Genomic DNA, 24,701 nt, shown 5'->3' on the forward strand with positions numbered 1-24,701 from the left:
TTTTTTTTATGTCCCCAGAGTGTTATGCAAGTTTAACTTTTATCAAAGCATTCTTAAAATGACAAATCACAAAGGACCTGGAGCTGATCCCAGATCACTTGTAGCACCCTGGACAGGTCTCCAGTCTCTCACAGCGCTGACACAGGGAGACAGACAAGAAATGTACATCCTATGGCCAATCTAGAATCACGAATTTACACGTATGTCATTGGGAGGAAGCAAGAATACCTGAAGAGAATCATAAGTACATGCAAAACAAACAACACAGCGAAAAGTCTCAGCTGCCTGGAAGGTTTGAACAAGAACATTTTCTTGTGTAATATCCAATTTGAAACTCAAGTCCTAAAAAGCCCTAAATGCTCCCTGAGAATATCCAAAATACTATAGTCACTAAAAACTCATGAAGTCACTAAAACTGATTCAGTTTTCAGTTTATCGACTGACACAACAAACAAAATTTAGTTGAGGAACGTAGTGACAACATCCTCTATTTGTCATGATCTGGCTGTGTGGCAGGCAGGAAATAGGACCCAAATGCAAACTCACGGGAAAACAGGACTGAACTCAAAATACAGCTTTATTGCTGACAAAAGATGACAAAAGATAACAGCGATACAAAATAACATGAAACTAAACTGGGAAGTACTAAGGAACGGCCTTACGAGGAACCACACGGAGGGGCACACAGTCATGAGGGAGAACGCGACACAGAACTGAGGGAGACGCAGACATAAATACACAGAGGGTTAGCGAGGGAAGTGGGAGCACACGGGGAACACAGGTGACACTGATAATCATAACAAGACACGGCAGGAGTGAACGCAACACTGACAGGAGACGGGCAAAGTAAAACAGGAAGTACAGAGGTTCAGACAGGAGGAGAGAGCACGGGGAGAACACAGACATAACGGGCTGGGGAAAACATGGAATAAAACACAAGGAGAGACGAGGGCTCACAAATACACAGAGGGGCGCACAAGGGGTAAGAGTCACAAGGGGAAAACATTTAGGGAACAACGTAACAGGGCAACCCAGGAAGCATGGCCTAAATAAGGAACAAAATACAAAAATACATGAAACTAAGAGTACTGGGCCAACATGGCCCAGGATCATGACACTATTGTCTCTTGGGTCTACTTAAAGTTTCAAGTCATTTAACATTAACATAAAAGTGGCTGCCTCTGTCAATGTTGGGAATAAATTACATTCATGTTCTAACAAAAGTATTGTTGATAAAGTTATACTAAAAGAAAATTACCACAACTTTGATATGATACATGTTAGTTTAAAAAACAAATGCGTATTACATAGTGTGACTGCAGAAAAGTCTATGTGTAGTCTGGTGTTTTTGCAGCCACAGAGCAATGTTGTCACAGTGTCACCACTTGGTGTCCCTTGATGTGGCAACAGCATCAGAAATGTATTTGTTTGCAGGGCAGTTCCGCAAATACTATCAACATGGTTCATGGTAATCTAACCAACATATTTCAGGAGTGTAAGGATGAACAGAGTGACACGTGAGGCCTAAAAACAACATTTTTCAGTCTGTTACCCATAAAACTCAGGGAGCAGGCAACATTGCCTACATGTCACTCTTGAATATTTGAGGTACTTTTATCATTTCAAATAACATGTTTAACTGAGGCTTAAGATATGTTGGAGACATTACAGATTATAGAAGGTCTTTGTTCAGAATGTCGATGTCAGTCTGTCCACACTTAAGCTCTTTGATGTTTCAGATTTGGTATTTTCACATGCAGTGGTGCACACTGTGTAGTAGTTGTTAGTATGTACTCATTTTAGCAAGAACCCAGACCTGCCTGTTAGTTTAAACTGTGATTCTAAATTAGCAATACTTGTGAATGGTTGTGTGACTTCCTGTATTAGGCCTGTGGACTTGCATTCTGTCTAAGGTGTGAACATTGGCATCCTCGAAAGAGTGTCCTTTATCCTTTAGATAAACAGGACAAGACTCAGCAGTCCATCTGCATCTAAAGGATAAAGGACACTCTTTTGAGGATGCCAATGTTCACATTTTGGACAGAGAGAGATGGTTTGAAAGAGGAGTGAAAGAAGCCATCTAGGTCCACTGTGAGCGACCATCTTTGAACAGAGGCGGGGGTTTACGACACCAACTCTCTGCCATCTATAATCCAGTTTTGAGATCCCTTCCCAGACGCCTTAACGCCCACTCACATCCTGGGCCATCTGAGCTCAGGAATTCGCATGATAAGGTGGGGCCAGGTTTCACAATGAACACACCCGAAACTCTGGCTGATTGGGACCCACGCCCAGTTTCCCACCTTGGCTCAGGCGATTAGAGGATCATCAGGGGGTCCTTTTGTCCCTCTGTGGGGGGTTACTCCCACTAGGTTTATATCTGGGACTCTCCACCATTTGACCTTAGAACTGAAGAAGCTTCTCGGATGAGAGGTGAAACGTCTTCAAGCAACTTAAAGAAGTCCAGACGCTTTTCTTTGCAAGCTCCTTTGACTACGATGACCTGGATGACTGAGAACCTTCACAGACATAAACCCTTAGTACCAACTGAGCGTCCTTTAAACACCACAGTCTGCCCGACAGACACAAGCCTGGAAACTGAAACAAAACTCAATAAAAAACTAATGAGAGAGAAAAAACTCAATTAACTCTGCTTTTGAGAATGTTGCTGATGTCCAGGTCATAAAGTGCTCTGCTGCTATTGGCTGTGCGCCAGATTATACGAACTGATTTACCGGCAGTCACGTGTGGTTCGCGAGTCTCCGGAGCGGGGAGGTATTTAAATGAGCTCCCTTTCACGTCGCCGAGATAATAACAGACTGAAATAATCAAAGTTTGAAGGCGGTTGAGGAGTTACTTCACTTCCTCTTTTTCTCTCTGTCTTTCCAGTTGGGTAATACCTCCTGTTCAGTTCAGGGTTTGCTTCAGTTCCTGTTACATGATGGCTGAAATAAAGCGTTAGTTAGGAAAATGTGGCGGAGGGTCGGGTGCCGTCTATCATAACAGCCTCGGTTGAAGCCGTTGGAGTGCTTCTGTGTTGCTCAGCGGAATAACTGTCAGCTCTAAATGCATTTGAACAGCGGATTTGTCTGAGGTCTGATTACAGGATAAAAAGATGTACACTTTCCAACTTGTATTTATCCTGGCTGGAATCTCATCCATTCGTGCTGGTAAGTCAATTTTAGCATTTTATGCGTCGCATAGTTGGAAAACAAAATAAGTATTAAAGGGATTTCCAGATATGCTGAGCAATAAAACTCAGTTCTGGGCTTTATGGGAAATGCCCATTTTTTGTTCTACTTTCAGTAATGAAGGGTAGCTACTCTTGCATGTGTGCTTTATTTGAAATAAATAAAGACCCAAATTTACCTACAAATATTCTCACTTTGAAAGAATAATAACCTCCAGCATTTTAAATAATTATGATCTGAAATAAGATCAGAATCCTAAACTTTTTAACTGTATCAGAGTTTTGCTTTGAATGGTGTTATTTCTGTTTAAGTATGCATTACTAAGAATGACTCGTTTTTCTTCTAAAAGCAAAGATCCGGACAGGTGGTAACCATATGTGGCTCCATTGATTTAATAAAACACCTCATTTTTTAACCAAAGTGAACAGAACCTGATGAAATGTCTGACAATCCTTCTCCGATTACTGAAAATCAACAAATATTCTACATGGAAGTGTCCCTGCTTGTCTAAATATTTTCCATGAGGACTAGAAGAGAAAAAAAAATAAACTTATGCAATAACAAATCTAATCAGATTGAAAAGTTACAGTGCTTTTCCTTTCTAACTTGTACAAGGTTACACCTATTCTGGGAACTCCTCTAATGGTCTGTTGCTTTTCCTTATAACAGATGATCGCATTGTCCTTTTTAGATAAGTTAAAGTAACAACACAACAATTAAATATTGTAAAAATAGACCATCCTTCTTCAGTGTAACAGTTTTATCAGGAGAAATGTGCTAAATAATCTAAACTATCCAAACTACATTACAAACTACATTATTAACAAGTCTTTATACATGTTTTCCCAACTTGAGGGTGAGGTACCTCCAAAGGGCCAGGGAGACCTCCGATAGTCTCATTGATTCATGGGACTCAAACACCATGAATCAAAGGTAAAATATGTATTAACTCAGGCGTAATATTCTTCACCAGTTTTATAAAACTATGAAATTATTTGTTAATGTTTCAATTCGATTCAATTCAATTTTATTTATATAGCGCCAAATCACAACAACAGTCGCCTCAAGGCGCTTTATATTGTACAGTAAGTAATGTTAAGGTCGTGTCTCTGTCATGCCACCACAGGGGGCACTGACCTCTTGGAAGTCAGGGAACAGGGTACATATGGTGCTAAGCATGAGAAAAGCAGCTTGATTCAAACCAAATGCAGTGCAATACACGTTTCAGACATCACAACTGTTCAGAGGAATTTTGAAGATTTAGTTTGTTATTGTTCAGTCACTAAATGTGAGTCAGAGCACCAGCGATCGTAGTTTTCACAGAAATTTCTCAGAAATTTTTCTTTTTAATTGATGACGGTGTAAGAGTTGATGCTGTTTGGAGCATGTCATCTTGTTTACATAGCAGACTCAGGGTCGTGTCAGATCGTCACGATGCTATTATTTGTAATAATGAATCTCAAAGAGCTCATGTACCGTTAAAATCTTTCTGTGGCTGCTTCACATAATAAGCTTTAAACCTGAAACTGTTAGTGAGCACTAACAGAAAGTATTGTGAATTGATAGCATACTTTCCATGAATTCCCCCTGAGGCATTCTGCAGTATGTTACAGATGCAAGGATGAGGATCAGGCGTAGGAACTTGAAATGAGACATTGTGGGAATCTGACTAAACTGCTTTCTGATCTAAATAAAGGTTCACAGGCTTCTAGATTTACATTATTCAAGTCACTGATTGTGATTGGGCCTTGGACCACCCCAGACTCTGTCTATTCTCTACTCTCAGTGCCCAAACAATAATCTTTTTTTTAAAAATAACTATAAGCTTCTCTAAGGACGTAAGGCTTAGTCTACATAAAAACAAGCAAAAATTCATTTTTCACAAACGTCTGTTGAGAAGTGGATCATGGGTAGGTTTTCAAAGCGTAAGCTATTGCATTTCAATTAAGTGTTATTGTTTCCAGGGTTATGGCATTACTGGCCTGCTATGCTGCTTGTCCTACTGTAGCTAGCACCTGGGATTTTCCTGCTGTAACTCATCAGAATGCCTCCAGTTAACACAGACATGGCAGTAAAAACTGTTTAAAATACTGAAGATATGTCCATCCTGCTGATTGATGATCGAGCTTTTCAGGATGATCACAGTTAAGACTCATTAAAAAAACAAAAACAAAACAAAAACTACCTGATTCAACGCTGGCTGTCTAAAATGGAAACTTCTGGTCATCAAAAAATAAGCTTTAAATGTTACATGGAACGAACCTGTTACAGCTAAAACTTGCACAAGCATGCCAAATTAAGTAAAGTTGCGAGCAAGCTATAAAGTCATCGCATTAAAGGATGGAATAAGCATGATGAGTTTTTCCAGGTAAGAAAACTAACCTGGGCATGGACGGTGTTATGGTGTAGCTTTGATGAAATTACAGAACGAGTCATCAAAGAAAGTCTTGTGTATCATATCGTATTCATTTTAGGCTGCTGACATACTTGATTGACTCATTCATCTCAGTTGCGAAACTTCTACGTTGCAGCAAACAGTGCAAGAACAGCAAGAATAAGAAAAAGATTTTTCTTGATAGCTTTGCATTATTCTGGATGTTACACTGGTTATTTTTGCATTTCGAATGCTATAGATTAATGTTTTAACATTTTTAGCGATCGTGACTTTATTACATTTAAATCTTTGCATAAGATGCAAAGGCTAATTAACAAAACTTTCTCTTGTATCACATTCAGTCTCCAGTTTGCACGGATTTTTCTGCTGATTTAAAATTGTGTTGGACTAAGAAGTGGGATTAGATTACAGTTAGGTGAGCAAAAGTCTCAAGCCACTCCTCATTTATTTATATTTTCTTGAGAAAATGGGGAAATAACAAGCTTAAAAGTCAATATTTGGTATGACCACCTTTATTTTTCAGCACAGCCCAAACTTTTAGGAATAATTCTCCAGGCTCCTTGAAGAAAATTCAAAGCTCTCCTTTGGATGCCGGCTGCCTTTTTGTTCTGTTCTGTGTCAAGATGATCCCACACTGCTCGATAAAGTTGAGGCAGATCCATGAATGAAAGTGCTACATTGTGTGTTTTTTATATCCTGGTATGCTTTCACTGCATTGGTGTATTTGGGATTATTGTCAGGTTAAATAATGAAGCCATTTCCAGTCAGGTGCTTTCCAGATGATACTTCATGGTGGATCAAAATTTAGTGGAACTTTTCTGTGTTTGGGTTCACATCTCAGGTTATTTTTCAGGTTTTTGTTAACTTTTTTCCTCTTTCTTGAGGACACGTTCATGTGATCATTTGCTGCAGAGTATCTTTTTTACTGCTTGCCACTTCTTCTTTTTTCCTCAGTTACTTTTAAGGACACACTGCACACTATGCTGACATATGCAGAGGTTTCGACTAATTCGCTCTTTGGGAACCAACTGGTTGATGCAAAATCCTATTTTATGCCTGTCAGACTGTGTTTTTAAGACTTTCCAAAAACCTAGAGAACTATTCCTTTTTTTTTTTTAAGAAAAATGACAAGAAAGTCTGATTTCCTGGAAGCAAAAATATGAAGAAATGAGAATTGGTTCAAGAAAAAGAAAGGAAGCTGGGTAAGAAGAACCTCGTATTCTCAGAGTAGCAGACTATGACCCAACCCAAGTGTAAAAAAAACCCTCTGTACAAGAGGAAGTGTGGGCTAAATACAAAAAAAGTGAACAAACAGTCGAGGCTGGTATTGTTGCAGTAAGGAGTCAGACCAAAATGTAGCACTCAGAAACAAGGGTTAAAACTAACAAGCAGCTTTATTGCTGAACTTCAACTAACCACAAAATAATGCAGGTTAAAAAATAAGAAATACACTCTTTAAAGAGGGAAAATCAACAAGAAGCAAGGACACAGCCAAGAGGAAGAACTGAGACAATATATATTCACACAGAATAATGAAGGGAAGGGAAACAGGTGGGATCACAGCTGAGGCTCATTACAACTGACAAAGGAAATAGAACTACACACAAGATACAAGTAAGAACAGACACCAAAATAAAACAGGAAAAAACAAAGCACAAATGCGCAGGCTTGACACAATGACAGAAAGGTGAGCAAACACTGAGAGACCAGACAGACACGGGGACACAGGTGAGGAAAGGGGTAAGAAAAGATGATGAGTTAGATAAAACCAAGACACATGGACTCAATGAGACATAATCAGAGAAGAAGAATTTAGAAGTTGAGTGCTGGAGGAAATAAAAAGAATAAAATGAAGTGGTCCTTATAGATCGTTTTTTCTACTCTACCTGAGCACTCTACGACATGCCTCAGTCACCCGTTCACACCCATTCATCCATCCATCCATTTTCTTCCGCTTATCCGGGGCCGGGTCGTGGGGCCAGCAGCCCAAGCAGAGAAGCCCAGACCTCCCTCTCCCCAACCACCTCCTCCAGCTTACCCGGAGGAACACCAAGGCGTTCCCAGGCCAGCCGAGAGATATAATCTCTCCAGCGTGTCCTGGGTCTGCCCCGGGGGTCTCCTCCCAGTGGGACATGCCTGGAACACATCACCCAGGAGGTGCCCAGGAGGCATCCTTCTCAGATGCCCGAAACACCTCAACTGGTTCCTTTCGATGTGGAGGAGCAGCGGCTCTACTCTGAGCCCCTCTCGAATGGCCGAACTTCTCACCCTATCTCTAAGGGAGAGGCCAGCCACCCTTCGGAGGAAACCCATTTCCACCGCTTGTATTCGCAATCTCGTTCTTTTGGTCACTACCTACAGCTCGTGACCATAGGTGAGGGTAGGGACGTAGATCAACCGGTAAATTGAGAGCTTCGCTTTTACACTCAGCTCTCTCTTCATCACAACAGGCCGGTACAGTGTCCACATCACTGCAGCCGCTGCACCAATCTGTCTATCGATCTCCCGCTCCCTTCTCCCATCACTCGTGAACAAGACCCCGAGATACTTAAACTCCTCCACTTGGGGCAGGGTCTGGTCCCTGACCCGGAGTGGGCACGGACGAGACCAAGACACCCATTCATGCAAGCGCTTTTTTCCTATGCTTTAGTGCTTTCTGTGAGCCAGCTGTTTTCCCTGTTTCTATGCATCTGATAACCTAAGCAATCCATCTGCCGGCTTCAGTTTTTGCTACAGAGACAAAAGAGTTTTTTCAATTACCTTAATTAAAATGATCATTTCCTCCAGGCCCCAACAGCAACACCTGCAGTGTTTACCCTAAAGATCTATACATCAAAGCGGGAGAGAACATCACGATAACATGTCAGAGCGCGTGCGATGGCACGAGCAAAATCTACTGGAAACTGAACAACGATCGCATTGATGATAGCCTGTCCAGCATGTTGAACCGCACACACACAGTCTTGTCACTCAGAAATTTCACTCACCCTCGTGCGACATTGCAGTGCTATACTGCAGATACTCAGCAAGTCATTGGAGGCACCATTATAGAAACGTACTGTAAGAAGTCATTTTCTTCCATTACCAACATAAATATAGTTGAGCATTCCTGCATTAAAGGGAAATGTAGGACATTAATAACTTAATTTCTCTTCAGCAGCAAAACCCAGAAATATTTCATGTGTCCATTATAAGCTTAATCAAGAGGAAAGCGGTGGCTTAGACAGCCTCACATGCACATGGGAGCATCACATGAATCCCCCAGTGAACTATGCCGTAGAGAGGTAAGTTTTGTATTTTCTTTCTCTTGTGTATAACAATGAATGTAGATTTTTTTTTCCCTCTGTTTTAATGCTTCTTAAATTATTTAATAGATTTTTCTTTCCTTCAGTGTTTTTCATAAACAAAAGGAAATTTTACAATGCCACTCAAAGAAAACAACATGCACACTCACAGAACTATTCACACTTCGAGATGACAACATCACTGTTACCGTGAAAGCCACAACTCATCACTGGAATGTTTCCTCTGAGCCTCGTACATTTGCGCTACATGACATAAGTAAGTGACATGGATTACATTGCATAGAACTATATTTATGAATGTTTTTGATGATGTTGAAATGTCTGCTACTCAGGTAAAAGTCTTCCCCCAAAGGACCTAGAGGTGGCTGACTCTGCAGGTTCGCTCTCAGTTAAATGGCGACGACTTTCTCCGTTAGAGCCGGGTCGCTGTGAAGTCAAATGCAGGAAGGTACGTTGCTCTTTCATTACATGCACAGCTGCTCACTTTGAAACAATAACAAGAATTAGTTACGACACTGCCATAAAAATGCTGAATGAAACACAACAGTTTCAATGACGATGACCACAAGTTACGTCATTTTCATACATTAATTAGCAAGTTACATAAACAGATTTCCAGGAAGACAAAATAAAAAGGAAGTCCCAAAAAATGTGTCATCTCGATCTACAGTCATGTCAAAAAACAATTCTCCCACTGGAATTAAGAGAGTAAGCAGCAGCTTGATGCTGCTATGCAAATGCACTAGATTAACTGATGAGAAAGTGTAACTAGCACTAACATAATCAGACAGTCTGTCTAGGAATTAATTTCCAAGTAAATTCGCCTCCAGGTCAAACTTTGAAAGGACTCTTCAGGAGTCAGTTAGCATGTGAAATTTTAAACTTAATGACAGCAAAATTAGAAAACGACTGAACAAGTAAGACTTGTTTGGAAGGGATGCCAAGAGAAAGCCTCTTCTCTCTAAAAGGAACATAGCAGCACAGAAATGTTTGGCCATAATGCACACGACCACCAAACACAACATATCAGCACAAACAGCTCATAGCAGCTGTCACAGGACCTGGGCCCCTTGTAGTCATTGAGTCAACTATGAACTCCTCTGCAAGTGTTCTAGAGTCAGATGGGACGAGTATATCTGATAGTTCAAGCTTTGCTGGAACCGGGCATGTGCAACCGGACAGTGATCCCAAGGACAGCAGCAGAGCTACACAAGAATGGCTGAATTTCTCTGAAAAAGAAATTAATAAAGCTGTTGCAATGACCCACTCAATGTCCAGTCCATCTGACTGAAATGCTGCGGCGGGACATTACGAGACAAATTCCCACAAACCTCAGTGAAGGAATGTGAGAAGCATGTGAGAGACTGATGAAGTCAAACAGAAAATGGCTACTTCGATTTGTTGCTGTTAAAGTTTGTTCTACAAGCTATTAAATCCTGGGCTGTACTTATTTCATCTCATGTGTTGTGGAAGTTTAACTTAATAAACCCCGCAGACAAACGGTGAGCGTAGCTGGCATCCTTTAATCAAAAAGAACAAAAAACCCAAGCTTGGTGGGAGCAGCCATCGCGGGGCAAATGACCAGCAGAGTCTCTCCTGAACCCAGAACAGCCCTGGGTTTAAATACCTTCTACAGAAACAAAAGGCAGTGCACAGCTGTTTACACTCCCTTGCTACCTGATACAGTGGTTGAAAACAAAAGACTCTTCCTGTGGAATTGTCTGCTTCCTCCCAACTTCCTGAAATAAAATCACATGGCTGTTCAATGGCATGAATAAGGTGTGAGACATTGAGACCTGCTAAAACCCAAGTAAATAATGTGAATAATACATAAATAAAGGAAATTCTAATACACATGTTAATAGTTTTGCCTAGAGTCTTGTGAAAGTTAATTTAGTTGGTTAAGCAATAATGTTTTAAAATAGTACCCAATATGTGCCTTAGCTAAAGATTTCTGTCCAGAAAAAAATTATATATCTAGTCATAAACAGTATTTGCGTCATCAGATGCAAAAGTGCAGATGGTATAAACTGCTATAAAGCTGTGGAATGGGAAATAAAATGTAGACACTATATAAGCTCTTTTTGTTTCTGCCAACATGTTTGCAATATTTAACCCTTCATGGCTAACTGGGGACTTGTTTCACTTCCAGGTTTTAGCTGGAGGAGAAATTGTCGAGGTAAGGAAAAGCTGGCTTATCTCAAACCTCTAATCTCTGCGGTATTTGAGGAATGCAGAAATAAAAACACATTTGCTGCACAGGTAGTGACATTCAGCTAAAGGATGACTTCTGGCAAATAGTGGTGACATTTGGCAAGAAAAGTATTTTACTTAATGTAATAAATTGTTTAAAAAGAAATCTAAAACTCCTCAACTTCAAAAAAGTTCCTTGTTGCATGGATTTTTTTTCCTGGATAATCAATTCAACAAAATAAAAAATAAACCTTTATAAATCTTGATTCTTTTTAAACATGCACCCTATAAATTTAGTGACTGTTGGTAAAAGCTTTGAGTATGTTTTAGAAGTGAAGTGATGTTCCTAAGAAGAAATGTTTGTTTCTCCTAGTGTGACCACAGTGAGACTGGAAACAATACAAGACCATATTGTCTACTAAATGATGAAGCTAATGGGTCCATCATGATCAACAATGTGGATTCCTGCACTACCTACGGCTTTTCAGTACGCTGTGTTTTGGGGAAGGCCATCTGGAGTGACTGGAGCAAGGAAAAACTACATGTGACCAAACTAAACAGTAAGCATGGGTGTAACTTTGTGCTGAACATTGGGGGGGGGGTCAAGATCTCTGAAATGAGTAAAGAAAATCAACAGCCTTGAATTGGGATACAGCCCATGTGTTTGCAACAAACCGTTTATTTTGCAAATCGAGCTCAACACTGCCCCTAGCGTCCTGGAACGCTTCCGTTGTGTTTTGGAGTTTGCCTGTGTTTTGTATTTTGTACGTGTTTTGGAGTTTGCATGTGTTTTGGAGTTTGCATGTGTTTTGGAGTTTGCACGTGTTTTGGCGTTTGTACGTGTTTTTTATTTTGTACGTGTTTTTTATTTTGTACGTGTTTTTTATTTTGTACGTGTTTTGGATTTTGTACGTGTTTTGGAGTTTGCATGTGTTTTGTGCTTTGGAATTTGTAAGTGTTGTGGAGTTTGTACATGCTTAGTCTCTAGGGGCCACCTTAGGTTTGAAGCCCTGAGAGGGAACATTATCAAGGAATGTTAAAGGAATGAAGTCTGAAACATTTTGAGTTGCAGGTTTGGACTTGAATGTGATAATACAAAGTCAAAAGTTTAGTCTTTTATGCTGTGTAATATGACTGTAGTGTTTAAAAAAAAAAATACCTCCAGAGAACCGATGTCATGTAACACGAAGATGAGGGTCAGTCTACAACTTCTGCAGCAGAATTACTAAAAATAATGAACTGCGATGGACTTGCGGTCTTTGACGTACCCCGCAGCTCACATCGAGAGAGCTTGGATAGGCTCCAGCTCCCTCCGTGACCCCGAACTGGAGAGGCAGTTCACAAAGTGGATGAATGATTGAATTATTCGCTGTAAACACGTAGTTGTTTGCAGCGGTTACCATGAGCTCCAGGATATTATTTAACGTGTGAACAGACACACTGCTTTCTCCTTTCTTGGCTTCAGACCAAAACCGTTGACAGTTTTCAAATATAATAATATTCCTGCCTGCGTAAAATAGTTTTTCTTATTTTGACCTTTTACAGAGAATCATGTCAACCTGCACCTGTGGAGAAAAGTGTCTGAACTGGAAGAAAATGGACTTAGAAAAGTCCGTGTCATGTGGAAGGTAAGGAAATATCTCATTGGTGTCTTTAAACAGCAGATTTCTGTATGTTCTATTTTTTATGTGACAAGCTTCAAATTATCCACACAGGGTATTCCTAAAGACTGTGGAGGCACATTTGATTACACCATAAAACAAACTCATGACAGTGAACACATGACTGGAGGGAATTATACCTTCTGTGGCAACACAACTTGTGATGTTGTTGTAAACCAAGATGCACACAGAATAAATCTCACAGTCTTCCAGAATAAAGAAGTTCTTGTGGTGAAGTCAGTTTATGTTCCGGCCGTTGGAGAGAGTAAGTTTAAATGCTTTTTACTGAGCATTTTTAATGGGCAATTATTATTGATGTACCAGATTGCTTCAGTTTAATGGACAAAGGCTTTGCTGTGTTGTCAAGCAATTTGCTTCTTTTTTCTTTCACTTTATCTAATCGGCAGGCCTTCCTCAAGTTACCAACATCCAGACCTTATCTGAGGACAAAGTTATTAAGGTCAGCTGGATGGCTCCTATTCAGCCAGTCAGTGGGTATAAAATTGACTGGACCCAGGATGGAAGTCAGTACCACTGGAAAGAGAGCGAGTACACGAATGTAACACTCAGCGGTACGTTAGAGAGCAGTGTGATAACGGTAAATTGATGACAGGCTGATAGATGGATGTTTAATAAATTCCAAGGGAGCCTTGTGGCTGGAATCTGAGTCATGCCGATTTATTGGCAAAGACATGATCCATTTGTGTCTTATCTTCCAGCATCATTGGTTCATGGGTGTAGCAAATTATGCATAGCCTGGGTGAGATAGATGTTAAAAGCTGCTCTGTAATCCATTATACATTCTACAGAAAAACAGTTATTTCTTGAAAACTGTGTCCTGAGATGTGTTGCAGTTTGCGGTGTTTCTTTGTGCTCAGTTGTGTTTAAGCAAGCAGAGGAACAGCCAGGCTAAATAGATTTACTCACAATGTTTCTGTGAAGGTCTGGTTCCACGGACCGGGTAAAATCTGTTTCTTGTTTTTTTTAAGTATTAGAAAAGACACTATTTTTCAAAGGTTAACAAACAAGGACAATCACCGAAATAGATCCTGTATTTGTATTCTTCATTTCCATTTAGTTTTTGTAGGTCTGCTTCAATAGCATCTGCGTTTACTTATGCTAGGAAGCTGCTTATTGTGAAGCTATTACTTAATTTTTTCTTGTTTATCACAGTTCTCACCCAAGTGCCTTTCATAGTGTCCCCACTTTTATTTCTTCTACATTTCTAACCCTGTAGTCATCTCAGGGCTTCTCAAATCTTCTCTCATAACTCTTTGGATGCCTTCAAACCTCAGATGAGGAAACAGATGACCTAAACTATTTAATTATAAGCATAACTGTTAAAACAAATAAATCATTCTTATCCATTGTTGCACACATATAAAATCTGAAACGTATACTAGATTATAATAGATACTAATCCCAAGAAGCATTTCATCATATAAACAGATCATAAGAACCACTTCACTTGGTGCACTTGGAGCTTTGGTATGTTTAGATTACACAGCTTTTGGTACTTTAGTTATACTCTTGATAGGCTTCCAGCTAAAATATTACCATAGCTAAAGGCGGCATCATATAAAGCATAGAACAAATTCAAATTTGGCACTAACAGCACAAAACTCCTCTAAGGGATGCACGTAATCACTGTTGAGCTGTGTGGCTAAAAAGCTAAACAAGTATGCTGTAACAGTCACTTGATAGTTCTCTGTCATCAGTTTTCAGACTAGTCTTCCCCCTCTCTTACAGGCCTCCAGGAAAAAAAGCCATATAATATCACAGTAACGCCCCTCTTTGATGACAAGACAGGTCAGGGCACAAAAGTCCTTCATGTTTGCTCCAGTTTTGGAGGTAAGTAATTCAGATGTTTGGATGTATACACTACCAACAAAGGTTTGGACACACCTTATCATTTAATGATTTTTCCTTGTTTTTATGACTATTTACATTGTTCTCACTGAAGGCAACAAAACTATGAATAAACACATATGGAATTATGGAGAAAATAGTGCTGTCAGCGTTAATGTCGTTAAAAATGACGTTAACGCCATAACTGCAACCCATAACCGACTGGCTGCACGGCGCAAATGCATTAACGAGCTAACTGCGCTGAAGCGTTGACGCCGTGCAGCCCTCACACGGGGCGAGACGCGTTAACTCACTAACAGAGATTTGCGTTAATGCGGTTATGGCGTTAACGTCATTTTAACGAGATTAACGCTGACAGCACTAGTAGAAAACAAAAGAATGTGAAATGATTAAAAAAATGTTTTATATTTTAGATTCTTCAAATTAGCCAACCTTTGTTTTGATTACTGCTTCACACACTCTTGGCATTTTCTCGATGAGCTTCGTGAGGTAGTCTCCTCAAATGGTTCTCTAACAGTCTTGAAGGAGTTCTCAGAGATGCCGAGCACTTGTTGGCCCCTTTGCCTTCACTCTGCGCCCATCTCATCCCAAACCATCTCGACTGGGTTTAGGTCAGGTGACTGTGGAGGCCAGGCCATTGGGAGCAGCACTCCATCACTCTCCTTCTTGGTCAAATAGCCTTTACACAGCCTGGAGGTGTGTTTTGGTGTCACTGTCCTGTTGAAAATATAAATGATGGTCCAACTAAACGCAAACTAGATGGGATGGCATGTCGCTGCAGGATGCTGTGGTAGCCATGCTGGTTCAGTGTGCCTTCTATTTAAAATAAATCCCTAACAGTGACACTAGTAAAGCACCCCCGCACCATCACACCTCCTCCATGTTTCACGGTGGGAACCATGCATGTAGAGACCATCTGTTTACCTTTTCTGCATCACACGAAGACATGGTAGAACCAAAGATCGCAAATTTGGACTCATTAGATAAAAGCACAGATTTCCACTGGTCTAATGTCCTTGTGTTTTTTGGCCCAAACAAATCTCTTTTGCTTGTTGCTTTTCCTTAGTTGTGGTTTCTTAGCAGCTATTTGACCACAAAGGCCTGATTCATACAGTCTCCGCTGAACACTTGATGTAGAGATGTGTCTGCTACTGGAACTCTGTGTGGTATTTATCTGGGCTCTAGTCTGAGGGGCTGTGAACTTGCGATTTCTGAGGCTGGTGACTCGGATGAATTTATCCTCAGCAGCAGAGGTGACTCTTGGTCTTCCTTTCCTTGGGCGGTCCTCATGCGAGCCACTTTCATCGTAGCGCTTGATGGTTTAAGGCGACTGCACTTGGGGGACACGTCTATTTCTTGTTTCTCTTTACTTAGCTGGTTGGTTCTTGCACAACTGCAGTAACCAACCAACTGATGGTCCCAACCTCATTAAGAAAGCAAGAAATTCCACAAATGTACCCTGACGAGGCACACCTGTGAAGTGAAAACCATTTCAGGTGACCACAACATGTAGCTCATCGAGAGAAAGCCAAGGGTTTGCAGCACTGTCAACAAAGCAAAGGGTGGCTACTTTCAAGAATCTTAAATATAAGACATATTTATTTATTATTTTTTTCTTTGCTACATAATTCCATAAATGCTTGCTTCATATATTTGATGTATTCAGTATGTATAGGGGTAGGCAACTCCAGGCCTAGAGGGCCGGTGTCCTGGAGGTTTTAGATCTCACCTTGGGTCAACACACCTGAATCAAATGAGTAATTCATTACCAGGCCTCTGGAGAACTATGTCATGTTGAGGAGGTCATATAGGCTTTTAAATCAGCTGTGTTGGATCACGTACACATCCAAAACCTGCAGGACACCGGCTCTCAAGGCCTGGAGTTGGACACCCCTGATGTAGAAAGTAGTAAATATAAAGAAAACTCATTAAATTAGAAGGTGTGTCCAAACTTTTGACTCATTCTGAAACAGTACTTTTTAAAATGCTGTCCCAAGCTGATGTTGCCCATGCCGCTCCTACAGATCCAGACAGCATTGCTATCACAGTTGTGCCTAGCTACCGACAAGCCTTTGTGAGCTGGAATACGAAATCACAGAAGGAATGCAGCGGTGCTGTTCAAAGCTATACTGTCAACTACTACAAGACGCAGGATGTACTGTATCTCAGTGAGTACGCAGCGCACTTGTGCAAAGTTTGCACACTTTCATATAACGCAACATTCATAGCATATTCTTTAATGGGTTTCTTCCAGCTGTTACTGTGGATAACAAAACGAGGAACGTCTCTTTGAAAGATCTGAGTCCAGACACCCAGTACACCGTCAATGTCGATGCCAGGGCTCTGACCGGAATATCAACAAGCAGTGATGAGAAATTTACAACCACAAAATTTGGTAAGGGGTCTATAAGAGCTCTGACTTAGAGGAATGATTCAGAATGAGCCTGTGAGCGGATTATCTTTGGTTTGGTGCACCAAACCACCCTGATACTAAATTGGTGAATAATCAACAGATGCATCAGCACAATAATCATGCTTTGGCATGTCAGGCCAGTAAAGATTGTTATTTCAGTCAATAGTGACACAGTTTTATTTTTTCATTTTGTTTTCTGGATTGAACAAAATACAGCAAAAAAATGTTTTTGCTTAGTTTAGTCCATTCAATGTCTGTGTAGTTTTATTTATTTTATGTTTTTTAGCAACCTTTATATTTAAATCCACTCAAAACATTCGTGAGTTAAATAACTCAATGGCTGTTGTTACCAGTCATGAACCTGTGTTTTCCTACAGTCGAGCTTTAACCAAACACAGCTCAACTGACTCATAGCAGTAATGACAGCCTAATCCCGACATCAGTGCCAAATATTAAAATTTGATGAGCCTCAGAGAAAATCTCTTTATGGCCTCGATCCAAAGCCTTCGTGTTTTCCAGCAGTTACCTTGGCATGTATCTAAGGACGCAAACAAATAGAAACATTCCTGAAAGTCAGAAACAGGATGCTGCAGTTTTACTGCTCTGAGACCCACAACAGCACTTATTTGCTGACGGCAGACTTGACAACTGCAGAAAAAGTTTAATAATTAATGACGGATCATTTATTTTCCATAAAATATTAATTGTTTTTACAGACAAAAAGGCGTGGCAGGATTTACTTTGCTATTGTGATATTAGCTACAAGTCTATGACCATGGGCATTGCCATGGTCGAAATTGGTCACAGCACAACAGCAAAAACTGAACCAAAAACCTAAAACTCAACAACTACTCTGGTTATTAAGTGGTTTTGAATCTCCACATGCAGTCATGTAACAAGAAAGTACACTCTCTTTCAGCTCAGGTTTTTTTGTATCAGGATATAATACAAGTAACGCAGTCGTTAGCAGGTCTTAAAATTGGGTAAATGCAACATTAAAGCAACCACAAAACATGACATATTATGCTGTGCCATTATTTATTTAACAAAGTAATCCAAAAATGCAGTGTACAATTAGACAGTGCAATTAGGTAAATGAACAAGTATGGCTTGTTTAGAAGAGTTGCACATGGCAGTTAGCTTAGGCATGCAAAGTTGCACCCGAACAAACTGAGACTTCCTGTCCTTTGGATGAAACCAAAGTGGCGTCATGAACTGGTCATGTAAGGCAGGCAGGAATGGACCCTAGATGCAGACTCATGGAGGTGAAAATGAACTCAGAAAGTTCTATCGGTTTTATTGCTGGATGGCTGTACTACAAAACTAACTAAATTTGGAATATACATGAAATTAAACACGCAGGTAGGCAGAACACACGGTGGGGAATGAGGAAGAACGCTGGACAGAGGGAAACAGAGGGCTTTAATATGCAAGGAATGACAAGGGAACAGGAAACACATGGGGAACACAGCTAAGACAAATTAGACATGACGAGTGAGAGAAAGCAAAACTAAACACACTGAAGAGGGAATGCAAGATTTTCACAATAAAACAGGAAACGATGGTGATGACAATGATGACAGACTGAGGAACAAAGATAAACATGAAAGGCGGGGAGACATGAAATGAAACAAAAGGATGGGAAACCAGACACAAAGACACACACAACCCACATAAACACAGACACACAAAGAGGGACACAGAAGGACACAGACACAAGGGGAAATGTAATATTCAAGGAACTAAATGGGGAATATAAAAAACTCAATACGGAATAACTAAGACTACTAATGGAAGTGACTCAGGTCTGTTGCCCCAAAGGATACAGGAAATGTGCTGATTTCCACGACATAGTCATGTCTGATTTTAATGCATTTTCCTCTAAACGCTTGATGATTACTGACGTCATGACTTTTAGCCTCATTGTTTCTGCAGAGAGATTTCTCTAGAACAAAACAGTAAAGCATTTATAGTATATAATTTAATGAAGAAAAAAACAGTAAAGCATTTATAGTATATAATTTAATGAAGAAAAAAACAGTATATACCTCTCTGCAGAAACAATGAGGCTGTATCCTTTGGGGCTACAAACCTGAGACATTCTTCTAGAGAAGTACGTCATGCAGCGGGTTGACGGGAACAATGAGGCGACTGCTGAATGTTACAGGTGCTGTCAGAAAGCCACCAAAGGCAGATTACAGTATATAGGAGTGATACACCAGGCTTGTGATGTTCTCCTTTATAGTGGACAGAAATTATTTTTTGGAGTGGAACAAATAATTTGTGTGGCATCTTATTTAATGCAGAACACCTGATTGTTATTTAAATAGTTTGAAATGGTTATTTAAAAAAAGGTAAAAGGTAAATGGCTGCAAATAACTTTGTTGTCTGCAAAACTTGTGCAGAGGATTTTAAAATTATCAATTTATATTTGCATTTAAAGTTATGAAATATGATTCATTAAACATGTTTATGGTTTTTACAGTAAAAAATATAACTTTTTCTACTCGGATTTTATGTTATTTGTCTAATTTTAGATCTATTGTGTTACTACAGTTTGTCTAAATGAAAACATAACTGTAGATTCAGACATGTGAGGTTGTGCTGAAAATAATGATACCAAACAAGGCAAAGTAAATAGTTTTTAAAGGTGAACTGTAGCAGTAAAATCAAAAGTAGTCAAAAACGGCCAATTATACTCTGGACCCAGAAGGTTAAACATTTTTTAAAGTAATGCAATAGTTACTTTTCCTAGTAACATATTACTTTTAGAATCTTATAACTCAGCTACTAACTCAGTTACTTTTTTGAAGAAGTAACTGGTAACTATAATTAATTACTTTTTGCCCAACACTGGACATGAGAGACTGATAAATTCATACCGAAAACAATTACTTTACATTTGTGTTGCTAAATGTGTTCTACGAGCTACTGAGTCACGAGGTATGCTCGGTCTTTCACACAGTGCTTCTTCATTTTCACTTTTTTTAGACCATTTCACAGTGTTATATGTCACGAGCTGCTGTTGATCTCGGGTTATATTTACCTAATTTCGAGACCTTGTAAGGATTAGATATTTGCTTTATTATGTCCTGATATACAAAACCTTATAGTTGCCTTTATTTTTTACATGACTGCACACAAACTGGTATTACCGAAGCTTGATTTTGTTACTATAAACAACACTTTAAAGTCATTTATTTTTATGTACACTTAAAATGGTACAAATGATCTATGTCTGGTGCTGATATCACCAATTTAAATCGTGAGAAGCAAGTAAATGGTAAATGGCCTGTATTTGTATAGCGCTTTACTAGTCCCTAAGGACCCCAAAGCGCTTTACATATCCAGTCATCCACCAATTCACACACTGGTGATGGCAAGCTACATTGTAGCCACAGCCACCCTGGGGGCTGCCGAACACTGGCGCCACCGGGCCCTCTGACCACCACCAGTAGGCAACAGGTGAAGTGTCTTGCCCAAGGACACAACGACCGAGACTGTGTTTGAGTGTGAAGTTGATTGGCTCATTAGGGCAAGGAGGGCAAGAGGAAGAGGTTTGAGCCACCCTTGCGGTAAACACTTGTCTGTCTGGGTAGAACGTCACCCAGATAACAGTCAAGAAGTACCTGAAGCCGTCTTGACGTTGATTCACCTCCCTTTGGAACTATTTATCAACCATGAGAAGACACTGTGACAGATTGCCAGCCGACGGTTGATCAGTGTTAAGATATTTGTTTGCGTGCTAAGAACTAAGATCCTAACCTCTAATGTTATGACTCACTGGACTAGTATCTGAATTAAATCGAATGTTATGAACTTTTTCTTTTCTTTGCTGTGGTAATACAAATTATTTAAAACTGTATAAATCCAGTCAGTGATTTTTTAAAGAGTGTTTAATGTCTGTTCTGCAAAGTGCTCAATGATCAATTGAAATGTCTTTAACAGATCCAGGGCTTGTTACTCCACTCAGTGTCGCTGGAAGCGTTATCATCTTCCTGGTGTTATTTCTCGGATTATGCGTTGCTGTTCAGTAAGTTTCAGTCTCTTTTTGTTATTGACGATTTGTTATGAGCTCCTTTTGAATGCAAACACTGAACCAAAAACATTTCCAGGCCATCAATAGTGGAAGACAGGCTCTGATGTGTTAAGACTTTGTGGTCATGTTGTGATTACATTTTTGGCACCAAACACTTCTACAGATTTCTTCCTAACGATGTGTTAATGATGTGTGTTATTTGTTTAGATGGAAGAAATTCCAGGAGAAGCCCGTGCCAAATCCAGCCCTCAGCTCTGTGGGTGTTTGGGCATCGCAAAGTCAACAAAAGGTGACGAGGATGTCATGGCCCTTGATTTATAATGATGAATTTTACGGGATGGGGCGGTGATATTTTCACATGTAGTTTAGGCTTTTGAGTTATTGTTTCCTCTTCTCATTTTTACTTTGTTAGTTTGCTTTCTCATTTGTCTTCTTTTAGTTTTTCAGATTTATTTTTGTCCCCACCATCTGTTTTGATTATGTGCACATCTGTCCTGTTTTTCTCCCCGTTTCTAATCCCAAATCACTCCTTGGTGTATAAATAGTCCAGTCGTTGTGTCTGTTCACATGGGTTTTCTAGATTTTCTTTGTGCTCATGTGTCTCTGCTTGTTTTTAACTTCACTATGTGTGTTATTATCTGAGGCTGTCCAGTGGGATGCATTATATCTGCATTAATGTTGCTGAAGAAGTTGCATGATTAAATTGTAGGTTTTTCATTGTCAAGCAAAAAAAGGTAGAAATACATCAGCTTGTGCTTTCTTGAATTGTAGAGAAGCTGAATGTTATTCTATATTTCTGCTAAAGTGACTACTCGGTAATTTACTTTCACATTTTACAGTGTGAGGGTTTTCTGTTTTACCTTGTCACATGTGTCAGCAAACTGAGTCTCTCTGACTTTGTTGTGTTGAATGAAAAAAGCTGTTTAAGATGTTTTTTCTTGATCATTGCACATTCACCTCAAATTTCTGAGATCTGAAAAAAAGATTCTGTGATTTAATCAAAAAGTTAACTACCAAAATCTGGCGGCTGGATTAATAAAAAATAATAATTGGTATTTTCAGTTGTCCTGAAAGTGGTTTTCTGAATATCATCTTAAACAGTTTCCCCCCAGACTTCCTGAGGCCTATATTATAAAGGAAGTTCAACACAACCAGGCTTTCTTTGCCTGGTTGTGTTGACACAAAAATCCCTTTAGTTTGTCAGAAATTAGTATTATGAAATTAGTTTGACTGAACAAGTATTTTTGGTGTGTTCTGTATTTTTGTAGTCACAGTTCTAGCAGTGAAGACAGATTAGGCTCAAGTATAAAAATATGCATACATTTTTTGTATTACCAAATCCATATATGCACGTTTACAATGCAATGATGGTGCGATACATAGTGTGTAACTTTAGAGCTGGGCTTAGCTTTATCTCTAGGGGAAGATGGACTTACATTTGACTCTATTCAGTGACTCCAAGGTGACTGTAAAATTAGCCCACATGAATATTTGTGCTGATATGCTATGTTTGCATAACTGCAGAGAGCTCTAATATGTTCTGATGGCACTTCAGGTTTGAGTATAGTCATGCAGTCAAATACAGTCACATGACACTGAGCAACATTTAGTAAGGTGCAATGTCTATAAATTCCTCAACTACTCCCAATGATAATCTCCAAAATCAATCTTACTGGGCTGACGGATATCGCAGGTCCATGAATAAACTGTCTTATGTGTTTGCTCCATTTCTTCAGTTTTCATTTTCTGTAATTTGTCAGATTACAACTGAAAAATCTGATCTAAAAATCAAATGTAAAATTTGGTGGAATTCGAGCTTCAGCAATTAAAACAATTCAAGTTGGAGGATTTTAAATGACCCTTTTCTCCCCTCATGTTTTTTTATGATAGCTATCACGGTCCAGATTCATAAGCATTCATGTGCTGCTCTTTATTTACCTGTTGCCATGGGGAATCCTGGTATCAGAGCTTCACCGATGATTGCTATCCTCTTTCACGCATGCTTTCTTCACTCAGGGTGAACATAATCAGGGCTGTTTCAACTCTCTGAGTTTATAGCAACTCAGAGTTTATGTTTTGTTCCCGAGTTTGTTGAACCTGCTTGCTGGAATGGCACACAGATGTTTTACAGATGTTTTTTGTCATAGTTTGAAGTGTCTGTCTTGAACTCATTTATGTGTCCATGCACTGTGACTCCTTTAACATCTTTCCTCTTCCAGAGGTCCTCTATCCTGAGTTATCATGTCTATGTAGGGTTTAGCTTTCACTGACTACAGAAACAATCCATGCCCGAGTCTTGATAATATATAAAAGCTGCTGTAATTCATCCTAGCTTTTTGTTTTATGGCTCCCTTCTGTCTGTGTGTTTGTATCCATAGGGAATCTGCTTCCAGCCATTCAGAAATCCATCTGAAAGTCACTGTGATACAGTATACCCAGAGAAAGCGCAGAGCACATCTACCCCTTCATTAGTTACAGGCTATGATACTAACACAGCCAGTGAATACATAGTGGACTACGCAAACTCAGGAATGACTCTTGGTCTTTATACGGAGGATGAAAGTCCAGTTGAACCTGCAAAGACGCCTCCCTCTCCTGGAGAATCCACTGCATTAATTTCCTCAGACAGCAGCACAGCCAACCCCTATCGAAGTCAGAGTTCTGTGGAGAGTCCTGTCCCAGAGACTGAAAAACTGAGTAAGCACGTGCCAGTAAAACAGCAAGAAAGGGCATTACTTAAGACCATATATGTCACATTAGACATGATTGAACAAGATCATAAGAGGTGAGAGCAGTGAAGGTAAATGATGCAGATAGATTTGCGGTCAGTCAGCTGTGAAAGAAATAGATATGGTTTGATATCTCTGTGTGTGTGTCATTAAGTTGCCTAGCACTGTGGAACAACAGGATACAAACATGTTTAACCGTTTTTGTGTATGTAGTAGCTGCTTTATTAGGTCATCTCAATGTATTCAGCCGTACAGCAAGAATAGGTTTCATTTAATGTGAAGAGATGAAAAGATTTAAGGATATGAGTTATCACCACTGGAAATATGATATAGTGTTCCCAGGATTTAGCATTCTAGACATGCTTTGCTATGACACTGATCCTGGTTTTATGTACAGTCTGTATTATAGTATTGTGATATTTTGTTGTAAATATTTTAGCCATGTATTATATGCTTGATGTTTGTTGAGGTGTGACTCGCTGCATTTCTTTTTGCTTTATCGCTTTGTGTCATTTGTAAACTGGAGGAGTCATTAAAATGTAAATGTTGTTATTGTGTTGATAAATATTCACCGCGCAGAAGCGTCTCTGCCATATGTCTTGTAAACAGACAAAAACAAAAAAGTATGAAATAAAGTGAATAAATGTTGTACTTGACACCCTGTTTTGTTATTTGATGACAAAATGTTTGAAGTATTCTGCATGTAACCATATATTAGTGTGAGCAAGGCTTTGTAATGTGCATGGCACTGAGTGTAATTGGAGAAACCACAGTACACATTCATAAGAAAGTGAGCCAGCTCACTTATATTTTCCACTAATGCACTGTTAGACTGGTGAAAGGGAAAAATGTGTTAATATTTCAAGATAAATTATGCACACATACACCAGTGTTCTATGGTGTTGT

At 39.6% G+C, this 24,701-nt stretch overlaps 1 protein-coding gene across 5 annotated transcripts; it reads left to right on the forward strand.

Annotated features, from left to right (window-relative positions):
• Window positions 1-2,796: 2,796 nt before the first annotated feature.
• Window positions 2,797-24,411, forward strand: LOC102307777 (interleukin-6 receptor subunit beta). Of its 5 annotated transcripts, none has more exons than XM_014337843.2 (16): window positions 2,797-3,170; window positions 8,374-8,646; window positions 8,744-8,870; window positions 8,978-9,147; window positions 9,224-9,339; window positions 11,044-11,070; window positions 11,458-11,644; window positions 12,630-12,712; window positions 12,800-13,010; window positions 13,153-13,317; window positions 14,495-14,596; window positions 16,639-16,782; window positions 16,869-17,009; window positions 20,976-21,060; window positions 21,274-21,355; window positions 23,445-24,411. In XM_014337843.2, exons 1-16 carry the CDS (start codon window positions 3,116-3,118, stop codon window positions 23,853-23,855), a joined length of 2,379 nt encoding a protein of 792 aa, XP_014193329.1. In that variant the 5' UTR covers window positions 2,797-3,115; the 3' UTR covers window positions 23,856-24,411. The 5 variants fall into 5 exon arrangements, with proteins under 5 accessions (XP_014193329.1, XP_005935484.1, XP_014193330.1 ...); XM_005935422.3 differs by having other exon boundaries at window positions 2,798-3,170; window positions 8,747-8,870; XM_014337844.2 differs by lacking the exon at window positions 8,374-8,646 and having other exon boundaries at window positions 2,798-3,170.
• Window positions 24,412-24,701: the final 290 nt, after the last annotated feature.

This window comes from Haplochromis burtoni, unplaced genomic scaffold (assembly GCF_018398535.1).
Source record: "Haplochromis burtoni strain Fernald_Lab_line unplaced genomic scaffold, NCSU_Asbu1 Contig_92, whole genome shotgun sequence".
In the NCBI taxonomy this organism is placed as follows: domain Eukaryota; kingdom Metazoa; phylum Chordata; class Actinopteri; order Cichliformes; family Cichlidae; genus Haplochromis; species Haplochromis burtoni.

Coding starts and splice junctions, on each gene's coding strand:
- LOC102307777 (XM_014337843.2), top strand. CDS start 3,116: ATGTACACTTTCCAACTTGTATTTATCCTGGCTGGAATCTCATCCATT. Junction 11,071..11,457: donor CTGGAGGAGAAATTGTCGAG/GTAAGGAAAAGC, acceptor TGTTTCTCCTAG/TGTGACCACAGTGAGACTGG. Junction 17,010..20,975: donor ATTTACAACCACAAAATTTG/GTAAGGGGTCTA, acceptor TGTCTTTAACAG/ATCCAGGGCTTGTTACTCCA.